The sequence below is a fragment of the Erpetoichthys calabaricus genome, chromosome 5, assembly GCF_900747795.2.
Source record: "Erpetoichthys calabaricus chromosome 5, fErpCal1.3, whole genome shotgun sequence".
Classification (NCBI taxonomy): Eukaryota; Metazoa; Chordata; class Cladistia; order Polypteriformes; family Polypteridae; genus Erpetoichthys; species Erpetoichthys calabaricus.
Window position 1 is genome coordinate 71,042,754 of NC_041398.2, and position 24,831 is coordinate 71,067,584.

The window sequence follows — 24,831 nt, forward strand, 5'->3', positions numbered from 1 at the left end:
CGGAGCACTGTTTATTGCCTAAATAAACTGCAGGGACCCACCATGACAATATGACAGCAACCCATGACCCACTGTTTATGAAATGCTGTTCTATAGTTGCACTCTTTTACAACTTTTGCATTTCTCAGCCCCTTCAACTTATATTAGTATTTAAAGATGCCCTTCACCTTTACCACTCTATTGTTCCTAGTGTCTCCAACCTTCCCTAACCTTTCCTGTGTATTTATGGACTTTTATGGGGTTTTTTGCCTGTGATATTTTGTTCTTTTCTGTGTTTTGACCTTTTGCTAGAACTTTCTCCTCTTGCTTTTTGTCTGTGTGTGTTGGGTTTGTTTGTCTGACCATGTTTCCCTGTTTTCATGCCACCTGTCTCATATCCTCCAGTCTGTCTTCCAGCAGTGTTGCCAGCTCCTGTAGTCTTATGAAATTCATCTGAGACCACCATGCTCCTGAATGACCACATGTCCAAAAGGTGAGTTAGCTTCGAGTGCCAAAGATGGAGTGATGATCGGTTTTGGGCAGGGCAGAGTACCTTAAAAATTACTAAAATGTAAAACTTAATGACATCTCTCAAGCTGCTGCTTTAGCTTGGCTTATTACAGTTGTCACAGAAAGTAATTTAAGATGTGGTTTGAATTTGATTCTAAGATTTTAGAGTCTAAGATCTTATGTAGCCCATGCTAATAGCTGGCCTGTTCCATTTTTTTACTCTTAAAAATTGTATTCATGTGAAGCTGATACTTTCATAGTTTGATATGGAACTATGAGGTTGTTTGTGCAATAATAGGTTTTAGCAGAAAGTTGTAAATGCTTTAAGCTCTATCTAACATTGTCCCTTCCGGTTTATTAACATACAAAACCCAGCAAATGTCCAGAGTGAAATTGCTAAAATGCCAATATGAGCCCAGTGGTTGGTTGGAAACAAGTCTACGAAGTTTAAGGTTATGCTACAGAACACACCTCATCTGCACTACTGTATGCAGTTTTGGTCTCCATATTATAATAAAGACATAAACGTGACACAGAAAGTACAAATAAGAGGAAAGATTAAACGAGCTGTAGCCTCATGCTTTATAGTATAGCTACATAGTCACTAGGCTATCGGGCCACTGATCAAATAAAAATTACTCAGTACTTCTTTATAGGAAGCATCATCTTGAATGCATACAAGTTTATCCGTATTTTTACAATTGAATTATTGGCCAGTTAATTGACTTAAGATGTTGCCACATATTAGGGTGATACTTGGCTGTGTTTCTGCTGCTTGAGGACGTGCCTGTGTAATGGAAGATGCAAAGGAAAGCTATTGGTGTAGTGAAAGCAGTAACACTTTTTATATGATAAACAAAAAAGAGATGGTATTACAGATCACTAGTCACATTTAGAAAAGCTGTTCAGTGTCAGTTACATATGGTGTAAAACAACTTCATTATGTGGTTTAAACTGTGTCCCAAAAACAGTGGAGTTATCTGCATACAAGAATTCTTCTTAAATTTACAATAAGCAATGGAAGAAAATTGATTTTTAAACTATCCGGATGATTTAAATACAGCATAAAAGTACTTTGTATTGAAAAGTACTGTTGTAAATTTCTGATAACCAGTTTTTGTTGCGAACGAAGAAGTGTCCAGTTTTCCAAAAAGATAAGCTAGGCTAATAGTCAGCACCATTTTTTTAAAAATTGTACCCTATCAGTTTTGTAATACATATTTGGTATGCATTTAGCATAAACATTATTTCCTAAATATATATATTGGTAAGTCTGTCATTTTTAGCATCAATTTTCTGTATAAGAATACTCGTATGGGTGCTTACAACCATTTTGGCTTCACCATTTGAGCAAGATGACAGGAAAAAGCTCCACACTGAGAACTGTAAAGATGAGTACATAGCTGCGGCATTTCTCTGTGCATTTGGCACATGTGAACTGGCCACACAAAGGGCTTAGGAAATATAAAACTCTTTTTTGTGATTAAGTTGATGACACACATGCTGTATTCTTCTAAGCACATATTTCAACTGAGTAACAGCTGACAAAATATATGTAGTTTTGCTTTTCTCCCAATAACTTCTGCAACACCTGCCTCCATGTTTTTTTTCCATCAACAATCAGATATTTAAGGGTGTACAGCACAAACACAAAAATGTTATTGCAGCTTGTTCATCACTGTTCTACTTTACTATTTAGAGATTACATATTAACAGTTGATATTTTTTGATTTGTTTCTCCAAGTTGGTTCTATGCAGATTGTACTTGCCTAATGCCAACATGATTAAAAAGCTTTTGCTTTTTACTGCATTTTATTTGCAAAACTGTAAGCTTTTCTTTCCACTGAAGTCTTTGCTGTCTCAAATTATACTTTATAGTGATATCTATAAGATTACATTGTCAGCTGATATTTAGAGTTGATTTTGATTACTTGTTTAAATTTGATGTCATGTTATTTTTTGCATGTTTTAGTATTTGAAGTACGATGAGATGAATAGGGGTCAAAAACTTAATAATATTCTAAATAATACAGCAGCCTTATTATTGATTTCAAGTTGTAATTAGTATAGTGTACATCTAGTAAAAAAAATATGTTGACTTTTCATAAATTACAAGACTATGAGGCTATGATAGTATGAGGGCCCACTTTGGTAAAAGTACACAATAATTATTACAGTTTGAAAACACCACCTCTGCTTTGCTATTTATTTTGATTTTGGTTTGAAAATAAAAATGTTTTCATGTGTTGATATCCGGTAGGAATCTATAAGCAAAGTGTTAGCCCTGGATCCTTCTGTCAAATTTGTTTTATTTTTGGAATTTTGGCATTTAAACAGTCAATTTTTTAACATTTAATACAAAAATACAGAGTTGCAGTTTTGCATGTTAGGAGTTTCTGTACATGAAAACATTTTTTTAATAAAATGAAAATAAAGAGTTTGGCAGCCTTTACCTTTAGCTTTTTTTATTGTGTAATTTTAGAAGTTAAAATACTGAGTCTAGTTCCATTACTTTATATCTCATTCCAGTGGAAGGGAGTAAATTATGTTTTGTAATTGATGGTGGGCCCATTTTGAAAAAAAAGTTTACAAATTGAAATCAATAGGGTGCCTATGTGGTTTGTTCAGATTTTATTACAAATATTTTTTGTATTTCATAGATATGTACAGATTGAATTTGTTGGAAATTAAATTACTATATAAAGTACAGTAGAGTACCCCATTCATGTTTCTAATATATATATATATATTATGTGTGTGTATATGTAGATGTGTACATCATGAGTATTTACTAGTTTTATTAAATTTTAATTTCAGTTTTCTAAAGTAACCATATTGTACTTTTACTTTAGTAGTTTTTTTCCAAGCTGACTTGCATAGTTTGTATATAAGGTATTTTTCCTTCAGTAAATTTATGTCTATCTAGTAATACTTCTACTTGAGTTGATGTTTTAGTTTTTATTTCTGTTTCTGTTTCTACCATACAATACAATGCTGTCAACTGTTGCCTGTAATCATGTGCTTTTCCTCTTTTAGGCTGCACTGGTACCTTGGCACGTGAAGTGTGTCTTGTCTACCCATACTGTAGCATTACTGTATTTGATATACCTGAAGTGGTAAAAATGGCCAAGAAGCACTTTTGTGGAATAGATGACTGTATTACATTTAAAGAAGGTAATATACTATCCTATTTTTATCCTATTTTATTTTCACAGAAAGTTTGTTAAGATGTAATCTCTGCCAAGTGGGGTTTCATCAATAGTAGAATTAGCAGACTAACCAATATTATATAGTATGGCAATGGGTCCGACGTAAAACTCATTGACGGATTGAAATTTCAAACGTAATTTATGAACTAATAATAAACAAAATAGCAAAACAAAACATTACAGCAACAAACCAAGAGTGAAACAAAAACGATCATAAATATTAAGAATAGTCTTCTTCTAGTCCTTCTGTATTGACACTTCTGTTGTAGTGTGCGGTAAAGTGAAACTTTGAATCTGCAATTGTAGAGTTATCCCAGTCCTGCTAAAGCATCTGATGAAGGTGTTGGCCCTTGAGTACGCAGAGGGTTATATTGCCAGATCTTGCTGTGCAGGGCTCCACAAAGGTAGTTTATGAAGTTAAAGGCTGGGGATGAGGCAGGTCAAGGCAGTGCATGAATACAAGTATTCATTACAGCAGCTTTGCATGGAATTGTCATGCTGTGAATGAGGCAACTAAAATGTTTGAGTGGAGGGCATCTTACACGTCTCCTTCCTCTAAGGCCAGCAGCATGGAGCCTGTCCCACACTGTCATGTCACTGATGTAGGCATTGTGTCTGCTGGCAGTTTCAGCAGCAGTACAGTAAATATGAGATATGGTAAATATGAAACAATGCCTTACTCTGGACTGACACATCAGACAGATCCTTATGAGAGATTCTTAGTCTAGTGTGTGGCAACACTGGAATATCATATGTCTGCCTGTAGCGTGCCAATGGTCCACTCCTTTGCTTATTTTAACATTTGAGGTATCATGGAATGCATATAAATGTTACTAGGTGCGGTCTTTGTTCTGTTGTTTGCTATGTTGACCTAAAGAGCTTTTGTTAATTTGTCAGGTTGTAATGCCTTACTGCACAAGCTATATTGCCCAACAGAAGATCTAAAAGAAATGTAGCTTTTTGTGAAAGTACACTAGCTATAACTATGAGTTTTCTCATTCCAGAAATGTTACCTTTCTTTATTCCATTGGTGTTTTTAACAAACAAAATCCAGTAAATGGTCTTAATTCTGCTGGCCTTGTGGGCAAAAGCACTGGGAGATAGAAAATGAAAAGCAGATGCCTCAACCAGTTTTGAAATATTTCTGGATCAGGGTGTTCAAGCAACTGAGCTAATAATTTTTTAATGTACTTATCCAGTACAAGGTCACAGAGAGCCAGTGCCTATCCCCAGCAGTGTTGAATGCAACGAACCAATACTAGGCTTAGCACCAGTCCATCTCAGGGCACACTCAAATACACACACATAAATATTATCTAAAATAAATTTTGCTCTGTTTGTCATAACAAGAGCTGGGAAAGATCTGTGCATAAAAGCTTGTCCTCAATCACTTGCCTGCTGCTGAATTCTTGAGTCAGGTTGGTCTGGTCCAAGCACCTTTATCTTCTTTTTATCTTCAAGTCAACGATTTATGAAGAAGTATTCCATTAAAGAAATAAATGAATTTTCTCTGATTTATGAGGTTTCGCTTAAAGTTGCCATCTTCTTCAAGTCATGCTCGCTTAACTGTAATTGGCGTAACAATAAAGATAGCTGTGAAATGTGAACAACAACAACATTTATTTATATAGCACATTTTCATACAAAAAGTAGCTCAAAGTGCTTTACATAATGAAGAAAATAAAAATAAAAGACAAAATAAAAAGTTAAAATAAGGCAACATTAGTTAACATAGAAAAGGAGTAAGGTCCTTACTAATTATTAATAATTAATGTAATTAGTAAATAATATAATTAGTAAGAACCAACGATGTCAACATGCCATAGTACATCAAAGATAGTCCAATCACATTAGATTTAAAAAACCTAAAACAATACTAATTCTCTGCCAATAAATGTGGAATACAGTGGAACCTCAGTTTGCGAGCATAATTCGTTCCGAAAACGTGCTCGCAGTCCAAAGCACTCGTATATCAAAGTGAATTTCCCCATAAGAAATAATGGAAACTCAGATGATTCGTTCCACAACCCAAAACTATTCATATAAAAATGATCAATACAAAATATAAAGTAAAAATACATAAAACAAATTAACCTGCACTTTACCTTTGAAAGGAATCATGGCTGGTATGAGTGAGTTTCTAAACTCTTGTGGGATTGCACCCAACGGGACGACACGCGGAAGAGCGTCCCAAAGCAATCGCAGTCTCCCAGCGCTGTAGCAGTTCGCCATAAAAGCGAATCCAAAAAGATCGCGGACATGCTATAAGCGCCTACTGTCGATGGGTGATATAAGGAACAAAGAGCATTATAAATGCGCAGGGCACAGTACTACTTGGCCACGACCCTGCCTGACTGCTGTGTCTTTGTATAGGAAAGTGGCAGATCCTGCTACAACAAATAACCGTGATGTTGCTGTTTCAAGCTGAATAAAGCTGGTGGTGCAAGATGGGGACTCGCACGTCACAGCGCACACACACACACACAGTCACAATGCTGTAGTAAACAGTATAAGCTCGTACGGATGTTGACTATATGAGTGAGGCACACCAACTGAAAAAAGAGAATTTTGTTGAGAAAGTGAGTGAATGAGTCAGTCAACTTTGTATTATATACATACTGTATATAAATAATATTATAGCTGCTGATTATTTGGTATTAAAGCATGTGATTAACGTGTTAATATTTTCTGTGATTTAAATTTTTTAAAGCATCCCCTAAATTCATTCATTTATTCCAGTTATTTTGACCACGGTTCAGGTGTTATTAATGAAGCAGCACTAAATGCAAGTCTATTAATAGTAGAAGCAGGTCACTGGCACATGATCGTTTTCTCTGTTGTTTATTGTTAATCATCTTCATCCAAACACCAGTAGGGTTGCCACCTGTAAAATTCTGTGTATCAATCAATAAGGAATGAGATTTGGCTCCTGTTTTCATACACATTATTTCATATACAGTATACACTAAATCTTCTATGTGCAGAGAATAACATGAGAACAATTAAAATTAAACCAGTTATACAAGCGTAGGGAATGACTTTAATTTTTGTGTCTTGCTAATGTTGCAGACAAACAAGCACTGTGCACCGAGTGAGCTTGTGTGTCAGCCTCATCCTTGCCATTACACTGTGCTCACAAAGTGAGGGCAAAAAAAAAGCAGTATAGTGGAACATCCAGAAAGAGTGATGAATACACTTCCCATCAAGCTTTTCTGGTTGCCCATGGAGAAATATCTCACTAGAAATAGCATGTTGTAGGAGCTACCTGTGTCTGAGCAGCTAATGACTTTATACCTCATTCACACTATTCCCCCCCCCCCCCCCCAAAGCAGACATGCTATGTTATTGTTTAATTAATTATATGCTGCCTACTGTAGCCTTACATTATAACCTATATTGTATTGTAACCAATAAAACTAGTCAATGGGTGCTTCTTCAAGTTTGGAAAACAGCCTATGTCCTTATTTGAGTTCATATTTGGACAAAGTGATAGATTAAGAGACATGATGAAAGTGAAAGGCAATTATTGTGTATTCATAGATTCTATAATCCAGTTATGGTAAACAAAAATGAGAAGATGATCATGCAGGGTGGGCAGTGAAAGGCAAGAAAAGGCAAAATCCAGAAAAAGACATGAGGTCATACACTCAAAACACTAAAGAGAACCTAATCTAAAAAATTCAAGAAAAAGGGAAAAGGTCAAAAAAGTATTTCAATACCAAAACTCTAGAGAAAATTGAAAAGTGGCTTTTGCTGTGACACAAAGGTACACAAAATACTACAACAACAACATTTATTTATATAGCACATTTTCACACAAACAATGTAGCTCAAAGTGCTTTACATGATGAAGAAAGAGAAAAAAGACAAAATAAATAAATACTAGAACACCACAATCCATCCACGGTCTCCTGTTTCTTTAACCTCTGCCCTTCCATCATGTAATTCCTTATAATTAACATTGTTGTTTATATAAAATGTGAGTTTCTGCCCCTCCCTCAATATTTAAATGACGTTATCAGTTAAGGCTTGTAGATTTTTGACAGCACAATTGAAAGCACATATATTTTATTTTGCAGCACATTTATAAAATTAATCCTTATTCATAACAAAACTCCAGAAATACCCAAATAACCCAAGTAACTGATCCACCTCCTACATCACTCACACTTAGGCGCTGTAGTCCCTTTATTAACCAGCAGGAGGCTGTATTACATTAAAGTATATGTTATTTGTTTTCCCTTAAGTAAATATTTTTGATTTTGTGTCTGGTACCAAAAGTTTGATAGGATTACTGTGGATATTCTAAATATTACATAAAGATGCTTAATGTAGCTGGCCAGTTAATATGTCCACAGTCATTACAGACTGTAGTGTACAATCATCACTTACATTAAATATATTCATTTAATTGAATCTTTTATACACAACCATTTGAAAATCTAACATAAGGCCCAGTGTCATTGGTGAAAATTTACCATGAATTTTGTGGTTTACAAATTCATGCCATTCTGTCTGTCATACTGGCAACCAAGAAGTGATGTTGCCATGCATCCATCCATCCATAAATCTATTTTCTTTGCTTTTTTTTATGCTGTACGGTAGTGGGGAACCTTAACCATGGCAGCAGGTTTGAGCTAACATAGCAACCCAACTAGACACATTCATTCATATTTTTGAAAAGTGGGAGGAAACCATAGAGAAAACATGTTGGCAGAGGCAGTAAGCAAATTCCATAAAGACAGTCACCTGCCTGGGATTTAGGTCCCTACGAAAATAAATATTTTGATAGTAATGTTGGCATTATTATTTTAATTTTATTGTACTTTTGTATAATATTTTATTTAGCAATGCAAACAGTGCAGAGCATGGTGGTACAATGGGAAAGATGCACATACTGTAAATGTGCACATATAATTATGTGTCAATATCAAATTGTACACATGTTCATTTCATTATCCAAAGTAAAAATAATTTATTTTTACTTCTTCTGAGAATCTCATTCACAGTTACCTGTGGTCTGTGGTACTGCTATCAAAATGTGCCATCAAAATGTCTTTGGATTGTGTCTCTGGCTGTTGCCATTAGAGGGGCACTTGCAATATTTATATTGCCTACCCACAGATGCTTAGCTATTCTTTGGGAATTGTGGTGATCATCGGTATGGACATCATCTCCATGATATGTAACATTCACAGACTAATGGATTGTATCCAGAGTAGCATCATGTGGCAATGAGTTTTACAAGTTAGAACTTATTAACAGTATCTCAAAGCTGCTCTAATTTTCTATGTTCACTTAAATCCAGACACCCAGCCAGAAGAAAAGAGTTAAGTATATACAGGAGGTGAAGATTTAGTATCGCCTTGCAAACCCCTATCTCCAGCATGGTAGTAGCATTTATGTTTATAGTTTGATAATACAGATAAAATAAGTAAAGAAATTCTTAAAAAAATAGGCAGAAATAACTTTATCAAAAGAGGTAATAATAATTTTGCAATTGCTATATTAAATATAGATGTTATTTTGTGTATTAACTAGGATGATTCGTATTGTTAGAATATTCCTACTATGTTCTGTATATATTTGTTAAAACATAGGTGCTTTTACATATACAGTAGATGGCTACAATTTCCTTTTGGTTTGGTTGAGAACTGCCATTCTAAATGTTTACCCTTTGAATTATACTGAGTTACAGATTCAAAAGCTCCATGTCCATGACTTCTACTCCAAGCTGAGGATGCTGTATATCTGGCTCTTTAGTTGTGGAAAGAAATGCTTCTTTTCAGTTTAGTAGATTCTTTTATGGAGTAACAAGGTATTGAGACAGTCTAGATTGAAAGGGATTTTACAAAAACAATTTAGATTTTGTTGTGCTGAAATTGGGTTTGATTATGGGCCACGGCTGATCGCGCACTAACGTGTTAAAGTGAGCGGATTAGTCAAGTGCCACATTCAGACCTCTGAGTAGGTGGAGTGTCATATCTACTGTATCTTACAAACAGACCTCAGTATGTGCGTCTCGGGAACTGCAGGTCTGACATTGTGGTCAGCAACACAGGAGCGCCGCAGGGGACTATACTTTCTCCGGTCCTGTTCAGCCTATATACATCGGACTTCCAATACAACTCGGAGTCCTGCCACGTGCAAAAGTTCGCTGACAACACTGCTATCATGGGCTGCATCAGGAGTAGGCAGGAGGAGGAGTATAGGAACCTCATCAAAAACTTTGTTAAATGGTGCGACTCAAACCACCTACACCTGAACACTAGCAAAACCAAGGAGCTGGTGGTGGATTTTAGGAGGCCCAGGCCCCTCCTGGACCCCATGATCGTCGGAGGTGACTGTGTGCAGAGGGTACAGACCTATAAATACCTGGGAGTGCAGCTGGATGATAAATTGGACTGGACGGCCAATAATGATTCTCTGTGCAAGAGAGGACAGAGCCGGCTATACTTCCTTAGAAGACTGGCGTCCTTCAACATCTGCAGTAAGATGCTGCAAATGTTCTATCAGACGGTTGTGGCGAGCGCCCTTTTCTACGCGGTGGTATGCTGGGGAGGCAGCATTAAGAAGAAGGACGCCTCACGCCTGGACAAACTGGTGAGGAAAACAGGCTCTATTGTAGGCATGGAGCTGGACAGTTTGACATCCGTGGCAGAGCGACGGGCGCTCAGCAGGCTCCTATCAATTATGGAGAATCCACTGCATCCACTGAACAGTGTCATCTCCAGACAGAGGAGCAGCTTCAGCGACAGACTGCTGTCACTGTCCTGCTCCACTGACAGACTGAGAAGATCGTTCCTCCCCCAAACTATGCGACTCTTCAATTCCACCCAGGAGGGTAAACGTTAACATTATTCAAAGTTATTGTCAGTTTTTACCTGCATTTTTATTACTCTTTAATTTAATATTGTTTTTTTGTATGAGTATGCTGCTGCTGGAGTACGTGAATTTCCCCTTGGGATTAATAACGTATCTATCTATCTCTCTATCTATCTCTCTATCTATCTCTCTATCTCTCTATCTATCTGCACATAACCAAGGTAACATAAGAGGAGCCTGCATGGCTGAGGGGGACAAATGGAGAGAAAACAGAGAAAGGATAGAAAGAGAACAGAAGAGAGTCAGAGGTTAAAAAGAAAAAATCCCGCCTTTTGGTGTTTTGAGGGCAGGAGGTAGGCGAGGAGAGCCCCTTGAAGGAGCATAAATCTGAAGAGGGCCACTCCAACTGAACATTTTTGGAGTAGCTGGAGTGGCCCAATGCTCACTCTCACATAAGACTGGGGAGTGACAGCGAGAGCTTGGAGGAATGAGGCTCGGGCAGCGCCATTTTGGGAGCCTGTGGTACAGCAGGGGCTCGAGTCTATGCGAAAATGGTTGGCTGTATCTGTTGGCAGGACGTCTCCTCTATCTGCATGGACCCGTGTGGGATAAGTGGAGGAGACGTCAGTTTTAGAAAGGATGCACCATGGCTAGTGAACATTTTAAGGAACAGATTCCTGCTGTGTGATTTTTTTTTTTTTTTTTTTTAACCCCATTTTAATGAAAATATTTACAGTATATGGATATTTTAACCCCCACCTGAACATGGAATATTTATTTAACAAGAAGAAGAACTTGATACACTGCACTACTTATTTAAACACTGTTTGGTTTTTGATTTTAATAAAAGCACTTGACCCCATTTTTACCAACCCCTTGCTACATGTGTGTGTCCTCATTTGCCCAGCTCATCTCAGTTTATGATTATTGACGGTTCGGGTTCAAAAAGCTCTCAGAAGCAAGAAGAGAGCATGGAGCTGACCCGGACCATCACAGGGCGCAGTCAACGTAGACACACTTAGAAAGAGCACTGGAGATTTTGTGAATTTTTTTTGGCATTCATGAGAAGTTGTAGAAAATTAAAATACTGAATATAACGATATTGGCTTTTACATATTGATTTTTATTAAATATCCAGTTATATTGCCCAGCCCTAGTGTACAGCTACATTCCAATTGTATGTTGCATAACTTTGCCCATGGTTGCTAGGTGTCACTTGATGGCACAATGCAAAATGGTTCAATTTTACCTCAGTCAGATTCTAAACATTTTTTATTTTGCAGCCAGGCCTTATTTAAGAAGCGCATCAGAATAAAATGACAGAAAGAGACTGCACAGTTTTCCCATCTCGTGGTGCATTAATAAACTGAAAAAATGTTAATTTGTGTAAATTAAACACTCAAAACCACAATGCAGTCTTTCTGCTCTTTTTTAGCTTTTCTAAATAAAATGAGACAGGACAGTGTTTGCTAAAGAATAGATCTTGTGTTATTTTGAGGACAAGGTTCCTTGTTTTTATTTTTGAACAATTTTAATACCTTGTGTATTTAACCATCCGTGGTTGGCATGTTCCACAATTGGATTAAGTATATTTGAGAATGTTATTTTTGTTAATATATGAATTATGGGCAACAAATTGGCTTTAAGCTGACTCTAAAAGTATTCTTTTTCACTGTGAATGTCATCATCACCAGCAGTGTGGGCTAATTTTTTGTGATAAGATTTTTATTAAAAAGATGAAAATAGAACACTGCCAACCAACACTGACATAAAACTAGATTTGGTTTAAATACTGTATAACATTTACAGCTTGCTGTAATAAATAAGAGGAGGAGCAAAAATTCCAACATGCAAAAAAATAAAAAAGAACATGAGAGTGCTGCTAATTTGCTGTTCTGTTGATGTGGGTTAGAGCAAAGGACCAGTTCTTAATATTTGTTTTGGAAGGTCCATTGACCTAATAATTTGTTATTTCTGCTATTTTAACTTTAAATAAATAATTCTTTAATTTTGCATAGGGAGATTTCTACTCATATTTGGACAAAATGCCAAACTTGCTTAGGAAAAATTGCATCTTTAGAGTAATACAAAAATTGTAGAGTGTAAAACAAAATACGGTGAGAAAAATAAGTAGTTTTTATGTATTTGATAATCCATACAATAATATTATTTCCTGTCAGAGCATCAGTGTCTGCAGCTTTAGACAGTTCAGCAGTCAACATAACACTGCAAGTATACTGTACATGCTGTTAATTTAAGAAGTTTGACATTGTGAAAGTATGAGACTTCAAACATGGTAAAGGTTTGGGGCAGCCACCCATATAATATGTTGCTGGCTGCAAAAATTAAGAATTGTAAAGCAAAAGTAGTTTACAAGACAGATCTGAAATCCAGAAGAGGAGAGTGAGGTTTTATAGGGAGTCTTGGGGAAGTGACATCATCCTCGGGGCAGGGACAGGAAGTGACGTTTTCGGAGTTGAGTCACCGGAACCTGGCGGGATTTCCCGGGAAAGGTCTGCAGGGAACTTAGAAAGAAAGTCAGTGCACCCCGCCGCCCTCTGGTCAGGTGAGTCAGTACCATTCTCTGCTTTAGCTGCCTCCCTACTCGCACGTGTGTGACGACTTATAACTAAAATATTGTTAACATGTTAACATAGGTGGTAAACCAGGAAACACTGATTAGCACTGCCACTTTAAATACCCTGTGTACTAGGTTCTAGTAAACCTAACAATTTAGGCAAAATTACAAAATAGTAGTTTAAAAAAACATGGATTATTCCAGAAACAAGGTAGAGATTTCTTACCATATAAAATGTATGGGAAATTTGCTCATTAAAAATTAGAGTTTGTGGGAATTGCTACATTTGGTATGCCCTCCATCCCATGACACATTTCAAGTCCTGACAGAGTACATGGAAATTCTTGTTGCAAGTGATAATCAACATATAATTATATTAGATTGTATTACTCCCCAAGGGGAAATTGTCAAAGACCTTACCTTCTGTCTTCCTTATCTGAAGTAACTTCCTTTCCTTGAAATTTCTGTCTTCCTCACTTAAACCATCTCCGAACAACATATTTATCATTAATAGACAAACAACCAGTGTACAAAATCTGCTGAGGGCACTGCAAGACCTAAGGAAAGGAAGGTTGAGAATACCATATGGGTGTCCCGATAAAGTATCTTTTTAGGAAGAAAACAGAAATACGTAACAGTATAATTTATAGTGTGATACTGCAAATGTGTCTAGAGTAAAGAGACAACAAACCAGTGTGCCATATGCAAAGCAGTGTATAAAAATGTAACCCTTGATAAATAAATTTGTATGCAAAGATTTAGCATGATGATCCTGGAAAGTTGTAAAAATATTTTTTATTTATAATTAATTTTTGGTAATCACTTAGGTGTTCTAAATTTGGCTTTAATCTTGCTTCTTTTTCTGCACTTTACCTTATTGTACAATTTCCTGCACAAACACCACAATCTTGCTTGAGTCCCACCCAATTCTGCAAGTAAAACAATAAATAATCATCTTCAACTTAAAATTAAGTTCTTTTATTGACAAATAGTTTTTCTACTCAAGGTTATTTTGTTGAGAAAACTAATAGACCCCTAACTTCTTCCAGCAAAAAAACAAAACTTCTGCTTCCTCACCTCATAAAAAATGTCTGCCCACCTCTGATCTAACTATTGTTAGTGATTAGTAGATTCTAAGCCCAAACCTTCAGTTTGCCAAATTTCTTTAAGAATTATAATGTTGTGGCCTTGTGAAGTATTTCTGGGAAATAAATGCAATAGAGCTTGTAGCAATCCAAGCTGGCGTACAAGGAAGGGGCTAGGAGGGAGTCTGACATCACATCCACAACAGCACAGTGCTTTATTTATTTATTTATTTATTTATTTACTAGGCACTTTAAAAACAACATCAATGCTAACCAAAGTGCTGTACAATAAAAACCCAACAAATCAAACAATAACCAAAGGGAAAAGAAACATAAACACATAAGAGCTGAAGAGATTCATAATAAAAAGTACACAGATAGTCAACATATCATACTGGGTTAAAGGCCAGGGAGTAAAAGTGTGTTTTTAAATAAGATTTAAAGACAGCAAGTGAAGGAGCCTACCTAATGTGCAATGGCAAATTGTTCCAGAGTTTTGGAGCTGCAACTGAAAAAGCCCGATCACCTCGGAGTTTGCATCATACCTTAGGAACACGTAAAAGCATCTAGTCTGAGAGAGTGAGACGATACATAAGGGTGCAGCAGATCCAATAAATAAAATTGGGCACAACCATTAAAGGATTTAAAAACAAATACAAGGATCTTAAAATGGATATGAAAATGAACCGGAAGCCAGTGAAGGAAATCCAAAATCAGAGTAACGTGCTCATGCTTTCTTGTGCCAGTTAAAAATCGAGCAGCGGCATTTTGCACCAGCTGTAGGCGAGCAATGGATGCCTGGCTAATTCCAAAAAGAAGTGCATTGCAGTCATCTTGACGAGAGGTTATAAAAGCAAGGATCACTGTTTCAAGGTTGCATTTAGATAAAACAGGCTTGATTTTTGACAGCTGCCTCAACTGGAAAAAGCAAGATTTTACCACTGTGTTCATATGGATATCAAGTTTTAAAGTGGAATCCATTTTCACACCTAAATTTGTGATTATGGATTTCTCAAATTGAGCCACAGTGGAAAAGTCAATGCAGGGGGTTTTGAATGTTTTTGAATTTCACTGTAGTTGTTATTGGGGGGGAAAAGCTCGTTGACTGTGTTTGATTTGTTTAGTGGCTCATCGGCACCCATTATTTCACAGGGGTCTCCAATCCTGCAAAACCCCTCGATTGTTGATTGTGTGTCTTTTCTTCATGGTGCTTGATGCATAGTAAGACACCCCAATACTATGGCCCTGAACTGCAATGTGCAAAAACAAACTAAATCACTAAATCAAAACACAAAACTTAATTAGCTTACTTTTTTGTATTCAATGTGTTATTGCATTTTCTGATTTGTTTTTGATTTTCCAATTTGTTTTTGCATTTCCAAATTGTTTTTGCACATTCTGATTTGCTTTTGTGTATTCAGTTTATTTTATGTTTTCTGATTTGTTTTTGCATGATTTAATTTGTTTTTGTTCATTGCACTTCAGGGCCACCATACCCCAACCCAGGGATTGTCAATAGATTGTCTAAGCTTTATGGAGGACACATTTACAAGACTATTGAGACTTATAAAGGCAAATTGCTCGATTTATATTCAAAATTTTATGTACTGAGTTAAAGGGTTATTCTTTTGAGCTCTTCATCTTCAAATGAGATATTACTTTTGTATGGGCTGCTGGAAGTTAATTGTGGATAACTTTAATCTGCTCTCTGAAACAATCATCTGCCAGGCTTTTTGGGGGTACATTGAGTGCAATATCCACAGTGATAGTGTCATGATTGCAACTGTCGTAACATTGATATTGTTCAACTCACAAAGGCAATGCCAAGTCTTGAGGGCTCAGATTCCAAAATGTTTGAACATTGAATGGACACTTGGTGGCAGTATTATCCACTTTTTCCCCAACAGACTGACGCTTTGGACGCAGGCTGAGAGCACTAAAAAGACTTTTAATCTTCTTTCTTCTTCTGTAATAGTGCCTCCAAAGCACCACAGCCACAATAAACACAACAGTAAAGTAATGTTAATTCCTGATTTCTCCTCCACACCTCCCAGCAAGCTCTGTCCTACTACCTCCCAACTGTGGCTTGCTTTCTGGGTCTCCAACAGTCCTTTAAATAGTCCTTGACCCGGAAGTGCTTCTGTCCTTCCACCCACGTGACTTGCTCGCACTTCCGGGTCAGATTGAGAATTGGCATTTTCTTTCAGCCCGGAAGTACTTCAGGGCTCCTGTCCTCGTGATTTAGGAGTACTTCCGGGCTATGGATGAGGCATGGCTCCTCCAGTCCTCTCACAGCTCCTTCTGGCGGCACCCACGGTACCCAACAGGGCTGAGAAACCACACTCCAAGTCCCAGGATGCCCTGCAAGAATCCAAGGCACCTTTACACTTCAGGGAAGCTGCCATCTAGCGTTTTGGGGGAGGCAGTGTCCTGGAAAAGCTCAGGGGTGTCCTGGAAAAGCTCAGGGGTGTACCGGCCAGGATGAGCTGCCGGCCGTCCGCCACAACATTTATTGACCTGTCAGTTGAGACTCACACAGTTAAAAGCTAACATCACTGGACTTTTTAAATGGACCGTGTTGCTGAATGTATTAACATGACTTAAATGACATAAATTTTAAATTGGAAAAATTTAAATATGGGGCCTGCATAAAGTATATAAGTATTGTATGCACTTATGTTTTTATTTTTCTTACTTTATAAATTTTTGTCTGACATTTTTTCTTATTCAAATTTGAACAAACATAACCATCAGAATTTCCCATTTAAGGGTAAACATGTTTACTCTGCTTTGACCTTTAACTTAAAACAATATTGTGTAAATGAGAGTTCACATTGTTTTTAAATGCTACTTTTTCCGCCTATTGTTTTTTAACTTTGGTTTACAATTTTCCATGTTTAGTTTATTTGCTAGACATGAATAATGCTGAATATTTAATTAATATTTTTAATTCTGTGTTAGGAGTTTTGAAATTGAAGCCACGAGGTTACCTATTAAATCTATGACCCTGAGCATGTCACTTAAATTTGTTATGCGCCAGTTGTAAAAATAATATATATGTGAACAGTGGTTTTCCATAAATATTCCTTGAGATGGAGTTCACACTAGAAAACCTCCATTTAAAATGAATACTGTTTGATTAATGTATCACATACTGTATTATTCATGTTAAACATAGGGTCACGGATCATGCATAGAATGTGTTAAATGTAGTTTAAGACAACAAAGATCTGACTAGAAAATGATTAAAAACAATTTGAAAGTGTTTAAAGAAATAATGAATAAAATCTGACTGTCCATTTGCAGTAAATACAAGAACATGATACATTAGGAATTATTGTATTTTGTGATTTTTAACAGTCATTTTCTTTAGAAAATTTCATTTACTGCCACTGGATTTTTTTGTCTAAAGAATAACAAGTTAACAAAGTTCACATGTCCTTTGGGATCCTAATTGTTTTCAGAGTGCATCTGTTCAGTCATAACACAATGCGGCTTTGATTGCTCATCTACTAAACCTAACTAACAATCCTTTTGCAGGTGATTTCTTCAATGGAGAGCTTCCAGAAGCCAATCTGTATATCCTAGCTGGCATTATTCATGGCTGGGAAGAGGAGAAGTGCTTGCAGCTGCTGCACAAGATTTATGCACAGAGCAAGCCAGGTTTTTTTTTTTTTTTTACTTTATTATTTCATCTCTTTTATTTACATGCCCGATACCCTAATTTGATAATATTCAGGACCTTTTCAACACAAGGGTTAAAGAATTTAAAAGTCTTTTAAACAATAGCAGGTTGAAACATTGTCTATACCTGATATATGCAGTAAATGTGTTTTAAATTATCAAAGCTATGCAAGAGTAACTTCTGGAGTGAAGATAAGACAGAAAAAAATCATGGAAAGCAGAAAAGTATTTTGTTAACTTTGGAAGCCTTTCTATTTTTTTATATTGCTTTGTTTTCACAATGTCTTAGGTCCTTAGTAAGTTATTTGTTTAACCTCATTAGTGACTGTTCTAAAGAAATAATGCCAAAACAAAAAAACAACAATTGTAGATGACCAATACAAGGGGGACCCTTTGAATTAAACATATCATTAAAACTAGTGAAGGTTTGTTTTCTTTTTCAAATTACGAGTTTGCCTTTCCCTTTGGTTTAGACACCATCCATCCATCCATTATCCAACCCGCTGTATCCTAACACAGGGTCATGGGGGTCTGCTTGGGCCAATCCCAGCCAGCACAGGGCGCAAGGCAGGAACAAATCACAGGCAGGGTGCCAGCCCACTGCAGGGCACACACATACACACTACACCAAGCACACACTAGGGACAATTTAGGATGCCAATGCACCTAGCCTGCATGTCTTTGGACTGTGAGAGGAAACCAGAGCACCCAGAGGAAACCCACACAGACACAGGGAGAACATGCAAACTCCACATAGGGAGGACCCGGGAAGCAAACCCAGGTCTCCTTACTGCGAGGCAGCAGCACTACTACTGCGCCACCATGCCGCCCAGTTTAGACACCATAACTCTCAATTTCCTGGTTTCAATCCTTGCCTGTGTATTGACATGTCTTCCTGATTATCCCCTTCAGCCTGTCTGCTTTCCCCACAGCACAACATAAACATTGATTTAAAACAAAAAAACCTGCATAGTTTATTTTTTTATTTTGTTACCACAGCTGAACTGCAGTTTGCTTTATCACAAGTTGCTCTGCAAGTTAAAAAATTTACTATTAAGAAATCTGTGATAAGTGGAGTATAGACAGAAATAAATTACTCTGGAATTGTAGTTGTATGATTTTAGTGAAGGCATCAAGATAGCTGTAGTAAACACGTGTTTATTTCTGTCACGCAGGTGGTGGGGTCCTGATAGTGGAGGCCATGCTCAATGAAAACAGAAGAGGTCCCATCTTCTCTCAGCTCCTTTCCCTCAACATGCTGCTTCAAATGGAAGGAAAGGAACGGTCACCATCAGAATTTTTCAAGTTACTTACTACTGCAGGATTCAAAGACATTCAGGTTCAGCGGACTGGAAAATGTTATGACGTTGTTCTTGGAATTAAATGATTGTCTATAATGGAATTAAGGGTAATTTATAATTCTTCATTTTTCTTCTTATGTAACTGTACACTTTAAACATGAATCACACTTAAGTATTGTAGTGATATTTAATTTTATTTATTTTATTGTAGCACAAGCATATTACTGAAGGTTAACCTGAGTTTTTAATTAAAAAATCAATACTTTTAAAAGAAAGTGTCACATTTTGCTTCTCTTTCCATTATGATATTTATATATGTCTCTTCTCTGGTCAGGCTCTGAGGATATATGGAGGAATGAGCTTAAGGTAACACAGCAGACTGCCTGCTCTTTTCATCTGCAGCTGAGACTACCTCGACCAAATAGAAAAGCCAAAAATCATCTAAGCCAAACCTGCACCCTCATCTCTGCTGATTTGCACTACTTAAACAACGAGCTGGGAGCAGACAAACCTAGCTTTACAAGTTGATTAACAAAGCGTTTTAAATCCATAAAAAATTACAAAGGGTTTTTGTTCTCCTTTTATTTTCATTGCAATTACTAAACTGGGTAGCACCTGGCATCCTATTCCTTCTTGTATTTTAATTTTCATGGTATGACAATATATACAGTATATGGTAACAGTCAGTCTCTGCAGTTGAAAGTTAGCCTAGTGAAGCATACCACAGTCATGACTTACAACAGGCCAAATTTGATTGGGCAGTTTGAGAGTAACGACTGGTAGTTTTAAAATAAGATTGAGAATAGAAAGACTTGGCACTTTGACCTGATGCTCAATTGGCAGAATAATATGTTTAGTGTTTGAATTTATCTTCAGCTGCTTATATACAGTACTTGGTTGATGAAGCTTTGTGGATGCTGCATTAAGTGTGTTTTGTAAATGGTTATAAGAGGTTTCCAGTATTGTCAATGAAAAAAAAATATATTTACTAATGGGCTTTGCCCCCTGATCGTTTTGCTTGCCCACCCCCTTCCCCCACCCCAATCGGGGCACGCTTCACGCCAGCCACTTTGTGTCTCTGCCTCTCGCATTGTGAATAGGCGGGCTGAACGCACGCTAAGGAGATGCGGTTGCTCCTCCGAAACCCCCTCTTAAACGGTGATACAATGGGAAACAAATAAATTTTTTTTTACCTCCTCAATGCTTGATCAGCTGGCTTGCTGCTGCTGCTTGTGCTGTGCTGCGTGATCTGCATGTCGCGCTGAGCTTCGAACATTTAAAAGCCTGTACAGCAGCTGTCCTCCTTGTCTCACGGGAGGTTAAAGTGTCTCCAAGAAAATCACATCTCGACCCCAGATTTTTTTATATAATAGAGAGACTAGAAGAGAGGGACCATGTGATTTGCTAGTTTTTGACATGGCACTAACCTGTCTTTTTGAAATAACAGTATTTAAAATTTGCAATGGTAGAACAAGCCTGGACCATCTGGTAAAAGTAACATGAAACTGAAAACGCCTTCAATATACCTGGACAGGATAGTGAACTCCTAAAATGTCACATTGCCTTGCAAAACTACAGACTATTAAAGCAATCTGTACACTTTGCAGTCTGATCCCAGTAGCAATGAGTGCACGGCAGAGACAGCCCTTGTTGAGGTATCAATCCTTCTGATACAGAATCTTCACTCAGTCTTGGTAAGTACTGTATACATTTACCAAATAACCTGAAAGCATGGCTCTTATTTATAATGTGAATGAGTGTATATCTGAGTCAACATGAAAACAAAACATTATTTCAAAGTTTCATTCTTGTAATACTATAATATTTAACTACTGAAGCAATCACAGGATATGTCGCACTTGATTAGAGGTGATGTGTGTGTATGTGTTTCTTTGTATTTAACATAAAAACACACAATGAAAGCAACATACACTGCACACTCTATTTTGTACACCCACTCTCACAAGTACTTGCACAGTCAGTTGTGGCATTGTAGGTGTAGACATGTAATCAGGTCATGACAATTTGTATGCGCAGTTCAGGGAGCAAACAGGTGGTAATAAAAATTTAAATAGCTTTAAACATGATATGTCAGTGGAAGCTCAAACATGCTGACATGAATTATTTAGAAAAGCAACCACTTTCAAGAGAAATTACCAAAGAGGAAAAAAACTGTTTTGTTAAAACTGCACGTAGGAGTAGAGTCATGGCCGGATTAAGGTTGATGCTATTGATGCTGCAGCATTAGGCCCATTCCTGAAATAGGCCCAGATGAAAACAGATGAGAATTTTCTGGAAGCTGAACAGTTTTCCTTTGCTATATTAACCTCAAAATAATTCTTAGAATGAAATTTGGAGTCCGAATTTCGGATGCCTAGACACAGCGTTACTTATTATATAGTTACTATTGTTCTTTGCGCTGTGACGTAACTATAACGTCATTGTGTTTATTGTTAACCGAAGATTTCAAGTTAATACTATCAATTTTACGTTAAACAGTTTACTTAGTAATTTAGCTCCGTTTTTTGCGATATCTTGGGGATTCTTGCCACTTTATTATTGCTTGGTAAGTGCCACGTAGTAAATTTTTCACCTTGAAAGTTAGTTGTATAGTAAAAATTGATGGCTATTTAAATGGTTATCTGTAAAGGTAAAATTAAAAGCCGGACTGCGGGCCTGGCATGGATTTTTAGAATTTTGTAAATCCTTGACAGGATTCTGGTCTATTATGAAATTTAAATCGAGGACTCTGAAAATTCATTTTTTCTTATTCTGTTTCATTGTTAGTATTTCTACATTAAGTGCACTTTTTAGACAATTGCTATTGAATGTTGATGTTGCATAGTTTGATGTTAATCTTGAGTTGTTGCGGTACTACGTCATTATTATTATTCATGTTCAATAAAGGTTGGCTTGTTGCATCACAAGCAATTAAGGCTCCTTGGTCGGTCTGAGTGCGCATGTACGGTGAGTGTCGAATGCACATGCACCAATGCCAAGAAAAAATAGGCCTTTTTTGCACTGCAGCATCAGGCCCAATTTCATCTTAATTCGGCCCTGAGTAGAGTGAAAGGATATGGTACAATTTCAAACAGAAATTTAAACTCCCTCATTACTTGTCCATGGCATAATTCAAGAATTAGAACATGAAATGATTTTACCATTTTTAAGCAAGATTTGAATAGACCTGCCTATTCATATTTGAAAACCTAGAGGTGGTACTCACACTCCTTCCTATGACCTTGGTGTAAGTAGGTTTTGATTCTCAATTTTTCGTACAGTGTGGTTTTCATCCATGGTGAAGTTCATTTTCACCTTACAACTACAGTAATAATAGTTATAGACATGTAGTTAAACACTTGCCTTGCTGGGGAAATGTAAAGATGGATAGAGTTTTGAAATATGTAAACAATAAATTTTCTAGTTTACTAATATCCAGTATTAAGTACTGATGTCCTGGATTTTTTTTCATTTACCCAATATTTAAACTTTAGACAGACAAGCAGCTCTTTTCATTTCATCAGCAGCAACGTGGTAACTTACAGCATGCAGGTTCAGTTTTTCAAAATGATAAGGTAAATTTTTCTAAAGGCTTGCTCACTCTGTTTGCCACTTTTTGTGCTCAAATTGAATAAATATACCAATACAGATTAGTGCATATTAAAAATTAAACTATAAAACTTCATGAAGTAAGAGTGCCCACCCCATATCTCCCTAGTAGCCAGCAGATAGTCTCATAGGTGGGAAAGCACAGCTGCACACACACACACACACACACACAATTGCTATGTTGACAAGTCATGGCTCCCATCCATGCAACTTACACAGAACTGGCAATTAAAAACACTGGAGCCGGCTGCACCATTGATTCTCGCAGAAGATAACTCAACAAATATAAGATTAAAGAAGGTGGATTTCTATACATTGAGAGGTGAAGAATCATGGGACTTCCAAGAAAAGGCTAAGACAGTGGCAATTGTACATATAGAGAACAATCTCTTTTTGAAAGAGAAAACAGAGATAGCACAAAGATCCAGGAAAACTTAACACCTGAGGAGCTAAAGGAATGTCACAGGAGACGATCGAAGAAAGAAAATATGGCACAGCCCGTCAAAAAGCTAAGACGGTGGAACATTCCCCATACTTTGTGTAAAATTGTGCCTAGAAATTTTCAAGACGGGGAGGATATTGGATGGTCCGTAACAATATATTTAAGATGTGTGAGATACAAATGATGCACAAATTTTAACTGAGTGTGTTAATGTTTTGGGTTTTTAGAAATGGAAGTAATCTTCTTGAAAACTGTGCCATTGTCAAAAGTAGTAGACAGTAGAAGATCACATTCTCAGACTGAATGAACAGATATAAGTTTGTATAAAATGGTGCATGTTGCAGAGTCCAATTTCATCTTAATGGACAGAGAGTCAACGAAAGTTAAGGTGAGAGGAAAGTAGAGAAGACAGAGAGCTACAACAGACCCTGACAATAGACAGGAGATACAGATTAAAAAAAAGAGAAGAATGGAATAGAAAATATGGAACTCAGTGACTGGAGGTTTTTGAACTCCAATTCATCAAAAAATATCATCCAAGAGTAGTGATGGTGTGGTGGATGTACAGTATCTCAAGAACAAGATAGGGATCCCTCCAATAGGGATACTGGCGTTATTAAATGGGAGTATGAGAATGCAGCAAGTGAGAGTGCAGCAAGCATGCTGTAATATAAAAGACCAGAATGATGTAGTGAAGTTTGTGTTTCCAGCCAGGAAAGCCCTGTTTAACTGAAATAGTCAAATTGGGGGAAAAATGTTTAAAGGAACAATGGTAGATGGCGTAGGGCCAGAAACCACAATGTTTAAGCAGAACCAAGGTTTGACTTTGCCCGAGTTGTTCTCCTTTCTTCAGTTGCTGATTCATGCAGAATGCTGACTTCTGGTGATGCCATTTCCTTGTGGAGCAGAAGTGATGTCACTTGTCTTCTGAAGTGTTATCCTCCTCTTTTAAGGGTGGAAATGGAATTACGCTGTGCATTACTCTTAACCTACCCCCTGTGCTTACCCAAACAAGACTCTGCAAGGCACTGATCAGACTCATTTTGCTTGATACGGCCTAATTTAAGGTATTTCTGTTGTAAATTTATGGTTGGAAAGGGAAGAAGTGGATAAGATCTGGGGCAGACCAGATTAGAAAATTAGAACTGTGAGTTTCCAGGGAATTCCAGCCAATACCAAACTGACTTCAAAGTGAGTGCTCAGTGGTATAGTTCTAGATAAGGTGTTATGCATTTCTTAAATTTCACAGTACAGTTTGTTTTTCTTTTCTGTCTTTTCTGTTTTGTTTTGCTATTAGGAAGTACAACACTACAAATATTGAACAGCAGCACATTGTATATTATATACTGTAATTTTAATTCTCACAAGGTATCTCATCAGCAACTGATTGCTGAGTTTAAAAAGAATTCAGTGTGATGTGCACGTGGATGATTATATGATAGAAAATATTAATACATGGAGGGAACATGTAGGGTTTTCAAAGATGGCAGCCAGTCTGGGGTTAAACAGGAGCCCACTAGCTTTGAGCCAAAAGTAGTAACCTTTACTCGTATAAATAATACTGTTCTACCATTTTAGAATGAAAATATAAATGGGTAAGGAATTGAGG

General features: G+C 37.0%; 1 protein-coding gene across 1 annotated transcript in view; it reads left to right on the top strand.

Annotated features, from left to right (window-relative positions):
- asmt2 (acetylserotonin O-methyltransferase 2) overlaps window positions 1–19,446 on the top strand; it is a 39,239-nt gene extending 19,793 nt beyond the window's left edge. Inside the window, exons 6-8 of the mRNA XM_028801664.2 lie at window positions 3,526–3,663; window positions 17,727–17,849; window positions 19,046–19,446. Of these exons, the coding sequence (XP_028657497.2) occupies window positions 3,526–3,663; window positions 17,727–17,849; window positions 19,046–19,257 (473 nt within the window). The 3' untranslated portion in view covers window positions 19,258–19,446. The remainder of the gene's footprint in view (window positions 1–3,525; window positions 3,664–17,726; window positions 17,850–19,045) is intronic.
- The last annotated feature ends 5,385 nt before the right edge of the window (window positions 19,447–24,831 follow it).